At 49.1% G+C, this 13,888-nt stretch overlaps 1 protein-coding gene across 1 annotated transcript; it reads right to left on the bottom strand.

Annotated features, from left to right (window-relative positions):
- Positions 1-499: 499 nt before the first annotated feature.
- Positions 500-13,630, bottom strand: LOC106449492 (putative pentatricopeptide repeat-containing protein At1g19290). Its single transcript, XM_048766460.1, has 2 exons — positions 13,096-13,630; positions 500-3,286 (listed from the first exon to the last, which is right to left on the bottom strand). Exons 1-2 carry the CDS (start codon positions 13,451-13,453, stop codon positions 981-983), a joined length of 2,664 nt encoding a protein of 887 aa, XP_048622417.1. The 5' UTR covers positions 13,454-13,630; the 3' UTR covers positions 500-980.
- Positions 13,631-13,888: the final 258 nt, after the last annotated feature.

The raw sequence follows: 13,888 nt of genomic DNA, 5'->3' as shown, positions 1-13,888 counted from the left end.
CTAGTTTTTATTTTTTTAAAAAAATTTTTTAAAAAAGGATCCGGATCCGGATATCCGCGGATATTCGGATTTTAATCTGGATATCCTAACCCCGGATATCCGGAGAACCCGGATCCGGATCCGGATAATAATTTTATGGATCCGGCGAATCCGGATCCAGATATCTCAAAATACTCCGGATATCCGATCCCTTCCAGAGCTAGTTTGTGGTACTATTTACTGTTTTTATCTTACATAAAAGGTCACACAATTTTTTTTTTTGCTTTAGGCCACTTTCAACTACGGGACGACACTGTGAGTGACTTCTGAGCTTTCCGAAGCAACACATGACAATGACATTGACTATGGACACACTCTGTCCCAAACAAAACCGAACCAGACCGGAACAAGATCTCCGGTATGGCAGATAAGAAACACAAATCAAAGGTAGGTTTGTGGTTTTGCTCACTCAAAAAAAAGAGGTGGCTCGTCAATTTAATCACAGTAGCTTGAGTTGATCTGAAGCAACTTAATTATTAATCAATCACATTTATTACATTTGTTACATTAAACATTACAATAGTATAATATGACCCCACAAGTTCTTTCGGAAGGAACAACTATGAAACAGAGAGGTTACTGGTTTGATCTGTTGATCATCTTATCTTATCAAAGACAAGTGACTTACAATTTGTCAGTTCTTCAGTTTAGTCACAGTCTAAAGACTTCTTCTGAACAGATTCACATCCAAAGAAGTAAAACTTCTGAAGGTGAACAACTTCATTTCGCTAACAGATTCTTGAGCAAGTGTAGTCCATGCGTACCTGAGGCCTTGTGTTAAGGTTCAGGGAGCTGCTTGACACTTCAGGCTTCATGAATATAATGGCTCATGACTTAAAACGTCAGAAGGATCTCAACCTCAAATGATCCAAATCACTCATAGCAACATTGAAGTGATGGTTGAAAGATTCTCACAAGAGCTGTGGATTTTTTTTCGGACATCATACATATACTCCAGAAACTATCCTAACATCATAAAGCTCATCTGAATCCACCTCCGTCACTCCAGTAAACCCTGATTTGCTTACCGGATCCAAAACCTCGTTTAGCTTATTACAAGATCCTCCTCTAACCAAACCCTTTTCAATCATTTTATCTTTTAAACGCATAGCTTCATCCAAACGACCACTTTTCATCAGTCCATCAATCAAAGTGTTATAGGTAATAGCATTAGGAGTTATTCCCTTCTGTGGAAGCTTACGCAAAAGCCTCTGAGCTCGATCTACATTCCCTGACTTGCACAACCCTTTAATCAACGCATTGTACGTAACAACGTTAGGAGTAATACCTTTTACAGACATCTCATCCCTCAGGTTGAACGCCTCGTTTATCTCACCGTCAACAGCACACCCATGGATCAAGATCGTGTACGTGTACTCGTCTGGTGTAAACCCCTCGCGCAGTATCAGCTCCGAGAAAAGTTTCCGAGCTTCCTTGACCTTCCTAGCTTTACAGAGACCTGCGAGAGCAACATTGTACACAATGTTGTTGGGAACTAAGAGCTTCTTAGGAAGAGAATCAGCGATTCTTTGTGTTTTAACACACGTAGTAGCACCGGGTTCAAGAAACTCTTTAAAGCTATGGTAACCGGGAAGAAGAAGATCAAAATCCACAAGCTTATGCAACAGCAAACAAGCCTCGTCGATCTTGTCAAGGCGAAACAAACTTGTCGCAATCTTGCTGCAGATGTTCACATTCACAGCAATCCCTTTCTCTATCATCTCGAAACACGTGGCGTAGGCTTTATCCATGGTTCCAATATTGCACCAGCCAGTGATGAGAGCTCCGTATGTAGCAACAGTAGGAGTTAACCCTCTTGCACGCAGCTCGGTTACAAGATCCGTTACTTTATTCAAATGTCTACACTTGAAAGCAGCAGAGATCAGAGTGTTGTACATCTCTACTGTGGGGAACATTCCGTTACTCTCCATATGATCTTTAACTCCAAAAGCTTCTTTGAAGTTTCCGACTTTGTAATAACCATGGCTCAAAGCTTGATATGTTTGCACATCTGGCTTACATCTGAATGTTTTCACGCTATCTAGAATCTCTTTGGCTTTATTGACCTTCTCCATTTTACACAGTCCGCTTATCATTACGTTTAAGGTTACCGTATCTGTCAAAAGACCTCTTGCTAAGACGTTCTCCCATAGCTTCATGGCTTCATCAAAATCTCCAAGCTTGAACAATGCCTCAAGCAGAGTGCTACAGCTAATCTCATTCCCGCTCACTCCTCTTTTTATCATCGTCTTCCAAAGGCTTACAACGTCATGATAAGCACCGACACGAGTAAAGCCTTTTAAAAGAGTATTGTAAGTCATAACCGTTGGAACAACTTCTTTCTCGCACATTCGATCACAGAGCTTTAAAGCCTCGTTGACGCGACCAGCTCTGCAGTACCCGTCCACAAGGGTGTTGTAAGTATAATGATCCGGATCCTTCATCCGCATAAACATTCGTTCCGCTTCAACTAGTTCACCAGATTTGCAATAACCATTGATCAAGGAGTTAACAATGGTTGCATTAGTCCTCACTCCCTTCCTCAACATATCATGATGAACTCTAACAGCATCACTGACTCTACCACACCGACAATATCCATCTATCAACACACCGTACATACGCTGATCCGCTTCCTCCACAGACGCAAACACCTCTTCCGCTTCTTCCATCAAACCATTTTTACAATAACACTTAACCAACGAAGTATACGTAACAACGTTCCTAGAAACCCCTTTATCAGACATCAACCCCAACACTCTCCTCACTCCCTCAACATCCCCAATCATCGCGTACCCATTAACCAAACTATTGTAAACCACCACATTCATCTCCAAACCGAACTCACTCTCCATCTCCTTAGCAAACTCCACACCTTTCTCCACTTCTCCGTTTCTACAGTACGCGTTCACAACGATACCGCAAGTAAACACATCCGGAGAAACCCCAAGACTCACCATCTGATCATAAACAAGCAACGCCACAAAGTATTCACCTTTCTTAACCAAATTACTCAACAAACTATTACAAGACAACAAGCTCGGGACTCTCCCGACACTTCCAATATTATCAAACACGTGTAAAGCTTCCTTCACCAAACTCTTCTCCGCGTAGACTTTAAGCACCATGTCGAAGACTGTTGGAGAGAAGTGGAAACTCTTGTAAACACGAACGAGCTCGTCCCAGATTACAAAGCACGAGTGGTTAAGACCAACGAGCTCACTTAGATACGCTCTTGTCTGGTCGTTGTAGGAGATGGATCTAACCATCCCTCAAGGCCCAAGGAATAGGAGGCCTGGCCCGGACCAATGAAAGCGACGGCTCGGATAGCCGGCTTAGAAGGTCAGTCTCTCGGCTCACTTCTAGAGTACCTCGAGTCGACCGTCGTCGACTAGGAGGCATCCGGCTCGGCGATCGCTCGGATTAATACGGGCCCTTCGGCCCAATGAGGAAGGCCCACGAAGACGACCTAAATTAGGTCAAGAACGACACATCAGAGGATTATATAAGGAGAAGGAAGAGGAACGAGAGAGGGATCCGAAATCATCTGACTAACACTTGGCGGCTAGATTAGGGTTTTCACCTTTGCTCATCTTGCCGATATCTGTATCTCTCCGGTAACTCATCGAGTTGCCGGCTTCTCTTCTGTCGCTTTCTCTTTACTTCTCTTGTAACCGACTGAAAGTCTCTCCGACCATAATAAAACGTCTTTGTTAAACCCACATCTTTTTATCACCGTTTTCCGATCAAACAGTTGGCGCCCACCGTGGGGCCTTTAGCAAAGTAACGTTAGTACCATGGTTGTCAGCAACGACAGTTCTTCGTCAGGCGAGGAGCGCGAAGCTCTCGAGGTGATGCCGGCTCCCGAGGTAACACCCACGCCTACACCAGCGACTCCGCTCCCCCCTCCGGCGTCTATGGAAACCATCTTGGCACGCCTCGCTCTGCAAGAGGCGGCGCAGAAGGCGGCGGTCGACCAAATCACAGCGATAGCAAAAATACTCGCCCCTATCGCTGCAAACGCCGAAGCTTCAACGGCGCAGTACCGTCGACACCTGTTCGCCACTGAACGGACCACCAACGTCGCTCCCGCGCGGAATAACAACGACCAGAGCGCCGGTATCGATAACCAGAGCGCCGGCAACAATATCAATGCCGACACCGCAAGCGAGCTGGCCGCGTTGAAACAGTCGGTCCTCGACATCAACTCCAAGATCCACCAGGTGACGACCTCGGCGCCCCAAATCGAGCACGTACTCGCGGAGTCCCTCCGTACGCCCTTCACGCAGAGGGTCACCGCCGTACGACTCCAGAAGATGGAAAAACTTCGCCTCCCGACTTTCAAGGGTCTCTCTGACCCTTCTACTCATGTCACGTCCTTCAACATAGCGATGCGGCGCGCAAATCTGACCGACGAAGACAAAGACGCCGGCTTTTGCCAACTTTTCGTCGAAACCCTAGAAGGACCGGCCCTTACTTGGTTCACAGGCCTCAGAGAAAACTCCGTCGATTGTTTCCACGATCTCTCGACGGCCTTCCTGAAAAATTACATCATGTTCACCAACCAAGAAACGACCGTGTCAGATTTGTGGAACCTCACTCATACCAGCGGCCAAAGTCTCCGCGACTTCATGGAGAAGTTCAAGGCTATCGTCTCGAAAGTTGATATTCCTGACCATATCGCTGTCGAGTCTCTGATGAATACTCTGCACGTCGACTCCACGTTCCGTCAGGATCTTTACCGATACCCGACGAAATCTGTTTCCGATGCCATCGCTCGCTCGAACAACTTCATCCGCATGGAAGAAGACACAAGAGCAAAATTCGCAAAAGAAGCAGCAGCGAAACAACGACCTGCCCGAACAAACGACACCCACCCTGAGCCCCGCCAGCACTCCTCCGGTGGGAACACCACTCAGAAACGAGGCTACGTTAGTTCGGTGGGCGACGAAGAATCACCAAAAACAGCAGCTGTCACGCGAGAGAAAGCCTGGAATCACTGGGACCGAGACTCCGCCTCGAAACAGTCGAAGTCGTCCGAGCCAACGAGTTCAAACTCCGAAGAGCCAAAGAAATGGTGCCTCTACCACAAAAGGGATTCCCACGATACAAAAGAATGCAAAGTCCTCATCGGGCAATTCTTCGACGGGATCACTAACGGAACGATTCAAATGCCCACTTCTCCAACAACACCAAAAAACACCAAGAGCTGGAGTAAAAACAAGGAGAAGAAGGCACAGAGGTCTCAACCAAACGCGGCACCGAGCGAGGAAAGAGCGAGCCCTGAGCGCACTCCTGTCAACAATGTTGGCCCCGCCAACGACTCGTCAGAAGACGAACATCCGCGTCGCCGGCGGCGAGTGGACGTCATACTCTCTCATCCTTGCGACTCCTCTGACGACGACTCCTCGGCAGTACAGCCAGATCTACGCGAGAAACTGAACAGCAAAGTCGAGAAGTCTCTTACTACCACGACAACAGATAAAGACCTGCGTACCCTGTTGAAGCGAAAGAGCGCTACAAACGAACACGTAGGAAGCGCCGACCTCCGCACAACCATCTCAAAATCCAGCACCAGGAGAATAGGTCAAGACGGCGACCTTCGCGACCAGCTCAACTCAAAGGCCGATGACCTGCGAATCCAACTAAACCGTTCGAAGAAGTCCGATCTGCGACGACGTCTCGAGTCAAAAAAGAAAAAGCCCGCGGAAGCTCCTCAGTTCGAGAACACAACCGACGATTTAAGGAAGCAACTCGAATCATTGCGAGCTACCCGCACGCCAAACATTAGCGTCATAATGGGAGGATCGCCTCCTTGCGGCGACTCAGTTCGAGCCGTCAAAGACTATAAGCGACAAGCCACCACTTCCAAGAAGTGGCCACTTCCAGTCGAGAATGATCACCAGATCACTTTTTCGGCACTAGATACCAAGGGTATCCACATGCCGCACAACGACCCCCTCCTCGTCGATCTCGACATCGGAGAGTGCCTAGTCGCGAAAGTACTTATCGATACAGGCAGCTCGGTCGATCTCATCTTCCGCGACACACTCGATAAAATGGGAGTCGATTTAAGAGATATGAAGCCTTCCTCTCGCACGCTCACTGGCTTCAACGGAGCCTCAGAGCAGATGATCGGAACAATTCGTCTCCCAGTATACGCAGGTGGCATAACCCGCACCGTCAAGTTCTCCGTCATCCGAGCCAAAGCACCATACAATGCCATCCTCGGAACACCATGGTTGCATTCCATGAAAGCCGTTCCCTCGACGTACCATCAATGCGTCAAGTTTCCCGGCAAAGACGGAAAAACACAGACGATACGGGGAGATCAACAAGCCGCGAGAGAACTGCTGATTGCAACTGTAAAGATGCAGCAACAGGCTTCCCTCGTCAACTCCGTCAGCAAACCACTCCACAAGATATACCCCCAGAAAGAGGAAGTTCGAGAAGTCGCAATTGATGAATCCGACCCAACGAAAATCATCCGAGTGGGCGTATACCTGTCCGACGACTTGTGTTCAAGGATCATCTCTTTCATCAAAGACAACGCTTCAACGTTCGCCTGGAAGACCTCCGACATGAAAGGGATCGACCCCGCAGTTACATCCCATGAACTGCACGTCGACCCCACGTTCAAACCCATCCGACAGAAGCGACGGAAACTCGGTCCAGAAAGATCTAAAGCAGTGAACGACGAAGTCGACAGGCTCCTCGACGCAGGTTTTATTACCGAAGTCCGATACCCCGAGTGGTTAGCCAACCCGGTCGTCGTCAAGAAGAAGAACGGCAAATGGCGCATATGCGTCGATTTCACGGACCTCAACAAGGCGTGCCCAAAGGATAGTTACCCACTCCCTCACATCGATCGTCTGGTCGAGTCAACCGCTGGCAACGAACTCCTAACCTTCATGGACGCTTTCTCAGGCTACAACCAGATCCTGATGCATCCCGACGATCGCGAGAAGACGGCATTCATCACCGACAGAGGGACCTATTGCTACAAGGTGATGCCTTTCGGGCTAAAGAACGCCGGCGCGACCTACCAGCGACTCGTTAATCGAATGTTCGCTGACCAGCTGGGCAATACCATGGAAGTGTATATCGACGATATGCTAGTCAAATCACTCAAGGCCGACGACCACCTCAATCACTTGCGCGACTGCTTCAAGATCTTGAACGACTATGGGATGAAACTCAACCCGGCCAAATGTACCTTCGGTGTCACTTCCGGAGAATTCCTCGGCTACATCGTCACTCAGCGAGGAATAGAAGCCAACCCCAAGCAGATCTCAGCGATTCTCGACCTTCCAAGCCCGAAAAACAGCCGCGAAGTGCAGCGACTAACAGGACGCATTGCAGCTCTAAACAGGTTCATCTCGCGATCGACCGACAAGTGTCTTCCCTTCTACGAGCTACTAAGGGGAAACAAGAGGTTCCTCTGGGATGAAAAATGCGAGGAGGCGTTCAATCAACTCAAGCATTATCTCACGACCCCACCCGTTCTATCGAAGCCAGAAGCCGGCGACACACTATCTCTCTACATCGCCGTCACCGCCTCTGCCGTCAGTAGCGTATTGATTCGAGAAGATAGGGGAGAGCAGAAACCAATCTTTTACACAAGTAAAAGAATGACGGAGCCCGAGACGAGGTATCCAACACTCGAAAAAATGGCCCTGGCCGTCGTCACCTCGGCAAGAAAACTGCGACCCTACTTCCAGTCGCACACGATCGAAGTACTGTCAAACCAACCACTCAGGACGGTTATGCAAAATACCAACCAATCGGGACGGTTGACCAAATGGGCGATGGAGCTAAGCGAACATGACATCGTTTATAAAAATCGCATAGCAGCAAAGTCGCAAGTCCTTGCCGACTTCTTGATCGAGTTAACGCCAGAGCTGGAACAAGACCTCATCCTACCAAGCGTAAACTGGATCCTCCACGTCGACGGTTCATCCACGAGTAAAGGATCAGGAGCAGGAGTGCAATTGCAATCACCAACAGGAGAGCTAATCCGGCAGTCGTTCAGCTTCGGCTTCGCGGCATCAAACAACGAAGCTGAGTACGAATCCCTCATCGCGGGGCTTCGTCTCGCCAAGGCGGTGAAAGCAAAGCGAGTCAGCGCTTACTGCGACTCTCAACTCGTCGTAAGCCAGTACCTCGGTGAATACGACGTCCGCAACGACAGGATGGACGCGTACCTCAAACTCGTCCAAGACCTCACGCGAGACTTCGAGTTCTTCGAACTCACGAAGGTTCCTCGCGGAGAAAATGTTTGTGCCGACGCCCTTGCCGCTCTGGGAAGCAAGTTACACGACCAGGTCAAAAGGACAATCCCGATCCATAAAATCGAGGAACCGAGCATCGATACGAAGGCAGAACAGGCCGCGATTATAGCAGCGATCAACGACGCGATGGATATTGACGAAGTGGAATCCCCCTCGCCAGATGATCACTCAACGGATTGGCGCAAGGAACTCATCGATTACCTCGCGGAGGGTTTACTGCCCGTCGAAAAATGGGATGCCCGGCGGCTGAAAAGACGCAGCACACACTACGTCGTCCTAGACGGGGAACTACACCGATGGACTGCATCAAAGGTACTACTCAAATGTATCGCCGGCGACGAGACGAGACTCGTCATGGCCGAGACACACGAAGGAGCAGCAGGCAACCACTCGGGCGGGCGAGCTCTCGCACTAAAAGTGAAAAACCTCGGATTCTACTGGCCAACCATGAATGCCGATTGCGAGACATACGCGCGCAAGTGCGATAAGTGCCAGCGTCACGCCAAAACCATACACAGCCCAACGGGTTTCTCCACACCTTGACTGCTCCATATCCATTTATGAGATGGGGAATGGACATCATTGGTCCAATGCCGGCATCTCGACAAAAGAAGTTCATCCTGGTCCTCACTGATTACTTCACCAAATGGGTTGAAGCCGAAGCCTATGCCAGCATAACCGACAAGGAGGTACAACACTTCGTCTGGAAGAACATAATCTGCCGACACGGGCTCCCATACGAGATAATCACGGACAACGGTTCGCAATTCATCTCGCATCACTTCAAGGGCTTCTGCGACAGATGGCGCATACGACTCAACATGTCGACACCGAGAAACCCACATCTTTTTATCTACCGAAGAGAAGCCGGCAACTCGAAGAGCTACCGGAAAAGTACAAATAACGGCAAGATGAAGCAAAGGTGAAAACCCTAATCTAGCCGCCAAGTGTTAGCCCAAACATCTCCGCCTTTTCCACCCTTAGCCTGGGAACACCAACCCGAGTGAATGCGCCACAAAGGCCACTTTCACTCGCACATACTAGTCGAGTAAAAGCACCATAAAGGCGGCTTTTACTCCAAAAAAAAAAAAAAAAAAAAAAAAAAAAAAAAAAAAAAAAAAAATGAGTGAATGCGCCACAAAGGCCACTTTCACTCGCAATCTAAGAACTACGAATGGCTTGATTCCCGCAAAGGGATACGTAGGCAGCCCAAAGAAAAAGGGTCCAGCCGAAATAAAAAAAAAAATATAAAAACCCTCCCCGAGGAATCGATCTCCGAAGCAGACGATCACTTAAGCGATGCCTACTCGAACACGCCCCGGCTCCTCGAACAAACGTATCGGCACTCGCATCCCACGATTGAATACGTCCTGATCAGACACGTATTCACGGGAATCGACCGCGTTGCGACCTAAACCAACACGGCCGAGACAATGACTCCGATTCATCCTATAATTTAACTAAGTAAGGTCTGGCCAACCAAACGCTTGAAAATTACATCGGGATCGACGCGGAACCGTCAAAGTCGAAAACTCTAAATTAACGATTTAAGCTTAAAAATGGCAAACGGTCGCGACTCAAAGAGGTCAACCGAGACAAAGTCATAACAAGTTTAAAATTATAATGATTCGACATCTCGAACAATATTTACACCGAACGAGCAGAGTCACTTCAAATCTTGAGAAATCACGATTTCGATAGACAAATCTAAAGTAAATCAGTCTAAATCACCAAAAGAGTTCGAGATAGCGAGAAAACAGCAAAACAAAAGCCTCGAGGGCAAAGGTTCAAAATAAAAACAACAACAAAAGTCCTCCGGGACTCAAAAGAAAACAACACACAAAAGACGTTAACCCTCTCGATCGCTCTCACGGTCATTGAGGGCAGAAAGTTCTGAAGCCCTAACACTCGACTCGCGAGCAACCGGAGAGACGTGCATCTCATCTGATCTCGGGACCTCTTCAAGCATCCCCACATTCTCTCCTTCATTGCCTCGACGGGATCCTTCAGCCGAAGTGTCCGAAAGTACGAGCAAAGGAGCATTATCTTCAGCAACAAGGTTCCCTCGGTTAGGCGTCTCTCCCTCAAACGCAGTCGAAGGACCCTCGACGTGGGAGGGGGGGTCTGCGTGCTGTTCTTCAGTCGGATGCGTAAGAGGAGTGTGAAGAGTCAGCGCAGTCTCAGGGTCGATTAAGCCAGCGTTAGACCCATATGGATCAAGACTCGCCAAGATTCGAGCATCCACGAACTGAGAGTCCAACACAAGAGGAGAGAGTATGAGATCTTCCGCAGGTATCTCGCCCACTTTGAGTTTCTCGGCCTCTTGTTCGTATTTCCTCTCCTGCTCTGCGAATATCTCGATAACAGATTGCGAGATGTCGCTCCCAACCCTCCTTAAGGATTCAAGACATTTCCTGGTCCCAAAGGCTTGGCTATGGAGTAACCTAGCTTTATCATAGGCATCCCGCTGTTCTTCTCGGGAACGGATCCTCGCAAAGCGACGGTTAGCTTTCGCAGCCATCTCGGCCTCGACTCTCCCCCTTTCCTTCGTGACCTCTAGGATTCTGGAATCCCTAAGACGCTTCATCTCTCTTTCATGAGAGGCAGCGAGCGAAGCCTTCTCACCTTCGAGCTCCGCATTCTTCTGCTCTAACTCATGGATGACTCCACGAGAGGCCGCCAAATCGGCTTTGAGCTCATCCCTTCGAGCAATTGCGCGAGTGACCATCCCGTTAAGTCTCTCGACGTTGGCCTTCGATGCACTTAGCTGACGAGCAGAAGCCTCTTCTTTCTCCGCATGCTCCCTCTTGGCCTGCTCGAGCTCGTTCAAAGCCCCCTTCAGCGCAGTATCATATTTGTCGACCACGATGTTCATTGCGCTATCCCCCTACGAGATGCGAAGCAACGAAAACCGTAAAGAAATGGCACTAGAGGAACAAGGGAAGAAAAAGACAAAAGGAAGTCAAATTACTCACCAACAGCTTGGCCCTTGCAGCCTCCTCGTACTCGCCCCCGAAGACGAGATCCTCCACAGCGGGCAAAGGTTTCGCCCTTCCTCTAAACTGACGAAGGAGCTCCCCGCATTTTTCCGGAACATACGCCAGCAGAGCCGGCCCCTCGTAGTGAAAGTCAACTCTGTCGGGAAAGCTGACTCCGGGCACCCTCCTCAAAATGGCGTCACCGCGAGAAGAGGTACCAGTCTGGACGGCCCCGATATTGGGACGGGCTGGAATCTCTGCGTGAGGAGACATCGGAGCAGGAAGTTGCTCCTCGCCATCAGCTTCATCGCCGCGCCCTCTTATCAGAAGTGGCGACCCCTCAGATTCCTCTGCGAGGTTGTCTGAGCCCGCATCTTCAAGAGAAGTCTCAGACTCTTGTCCGTCGACGGCTTCTTCCTCGTCGCCTTCTTCTCCAAGGGCCCTATCTGCGGGAACCTCTTCCTCGGGACGAAGTTCTTCTTCCTGGACGTTCTCCCCCTCAGTTTCGGTCGGTCCCTCGAGATTCCCTGATCCCTCGACAGCAGACTTCTTCTCTGTCCTCTTTCTCTTCTTCTTCGTTTGGAGTTCACCTGAAGGAGGAACGCCGCTCGTTCCCTCGGCACTCCTTTCGGTTCCCGAGCCACCCCTCTTCCTTTTTTTACCCTTCCCTGCGTCGCGGGTATTAGAAGGGGGAATCGCGTCAGCGCGAGGAACCGCTACTGACGATCCTCCCCCACCGATCAACCCCAGCTGGGCAGACAGTATCGCACTCAAATCAGGAAGAGTTCCCATCCTCTTTGCCTCGGAAATTTGTTTTTGGATGTCCTTCGGGAAGATATCTAGTCGTTTGGTACGAATAGGAAGAACGACCGGAAGATCAGATCTCCACTCTCCTAAAAACAGAAGGCAGAGAGGTCAGGGCGCAACGAATGAAAATCGCGACTAAAAGAATATAACTCAGAGCCGCGAGAGAACGTACTTCGCGCGATTCGATCTTTAAGCTCACGGATCTTCTTAACGGTGATCTCCGACCAACGATAGGTTCGAAGCAGAGATACGGCACGAACACTCTTCAAAAAATCTTCAGGATAGATCGGGGAGGTAGGATGGCCAGTAGCGGTTCCTCGCGCTGACGCGATTCCCACAGCCTTTTCTGCGACTCATCGACCCCTCGCTTTAACCTCCCGACAGGACTCCCACTCCTTTGAACCCCCATGTTCTAGAATCCATCATGAGCTAAACGACCTTCGCTCACTGATGGACCGGGGGGACTTACTGTAGGAGATGGATCTAACCATCCCTCAAGGCCCAAGGAATAGGAGGCCTGGCCCGGACCAATGAAAGCGACGGCTCGGATAGCCGGCTTAGAAGGTCAGTCTCTCGGCTCACTTCTAGAGTACCTCGAGTCGACCGTCGTCGACTAGGAGGCATCCGGCTCGGCGATCGCTCGGATTAATACGGGCCCTTCGGCCCAATGAGGAAGGCCCACGAAGACGACCTAAATTAGGTCAAGAACGACACATCAGAGGATTATATAAGGAGAAGGAAGAGGAACGAGAGAGGGATCCGAAATCATCTGACTAACACTTGGCGGCTAGATTAGGGTTTTCACCTTTGCTCATCTTGCCGATATCTGTATCTCTCCGGTAACTCATCGAGTTGCCGGCTTCTCTTCTGTCGCTTTCTCTTTACTTCTCTTGTAACCGACTGAAAGTCTCTCCGACCATAATAAAACGTCTTTGTTAAACCCACATCTTTTTATCACCGTTTTCCGATCAAACAGTCGTACATCCTGGCTCTGGACAAGATGTGGACCATTTTGCAGTAAGACTTGTAATCCGGTCGGAAAGTTTGCTGTTTGGAAGCTAAGTTGAAAACCTCGAGGCAGGCTTGAGGGTGGAGGCGGGAGGTGCGGAGGAGGGAGTTGAGGAGCTGGTCTGAGAAGTCGAGAGAGAGGTCGTGTAGAGCGTCGTACCTTCCGAGGACGAGCAAACGGGAGACTCGTTCGATTAGTTCGGGTCGGATCGGGCCGTGTCCTGCTCGGAGGTCGCGGCGTAAGGCTCTAGAGGCATCGGAGAATCTGCGGGGATGGAGAAGAAGCGGAAGAAAGGCGGCGAGGCGTGCCGGCGATGGTCGGAGGAGCATCAGGGAGTTAATCGTTGTGGGTTGATTAAACCTTGGGAGCCCATTAAAACTTGGGACCTCAGGGTTCGGTTTGGTGTTGCGTAAAGGAGAAACCTTTAAATTGGTATATTTGTTTTCTCTACTTGCTTGGTTTGGTTTGGTTTGGTTTGGTTTAATACGGTTAGATTTAGTGTGTGTCACTTCTAGCTTTGAAATTTGAGAACATTTACAAAGATGTCTCTGGATTCTGATTAGGTATATGTTACCGAACCTGAATCTATGCTCAATCTGATCTGTGAAAATACCCAAATAGATTAAGTAAAAAAAAAAAAAAAATTCATCATTAGCTCAAATATTTTAACTAGTATTTGAAATGATTATATAGAGTAATTCAAATATTCAATTTCATATTTATTTTGATATGATTTACCAAAAAAAATTTGCGTCAAATATTAT

The sequence above is a fragment of the Brassica napus genome, chromosome C8 (genome assembly GCF_020379485.1).
Source record: "Brassica napus cultivar Da-Ae chromosome C8, Da-Ae, whole genome shotgun sequence".
NCBI lineage: Eukaryota > Viridiplantae > Streptophyta > Magnoliopsida > Brassicales > Brassicaceae > Brassica > Brassica napus.
This window is presented reverse-complemented; position numbering and strand designations above follow the sequence as displayed.

What these genes read in the sequence shown, in the direction of transcription:
- LOC106449492 (XM_048766460.1), bottom strand. Translation starts at nt 13,453, where the DNA reads ATGCTCCTCCGACCATCGCCGGCACGCCTCGCCGCCTTTCTTCCGCTT. An exon ending in CTTGTCCAGAGCCAGGATGT is followed by an intron (nt 3,287 to 13,095) that starts ACGACTGTTTGA and finishes CCATCTCCTACA; the next exon opens with ACGACCAGACAAGAGCGTAT.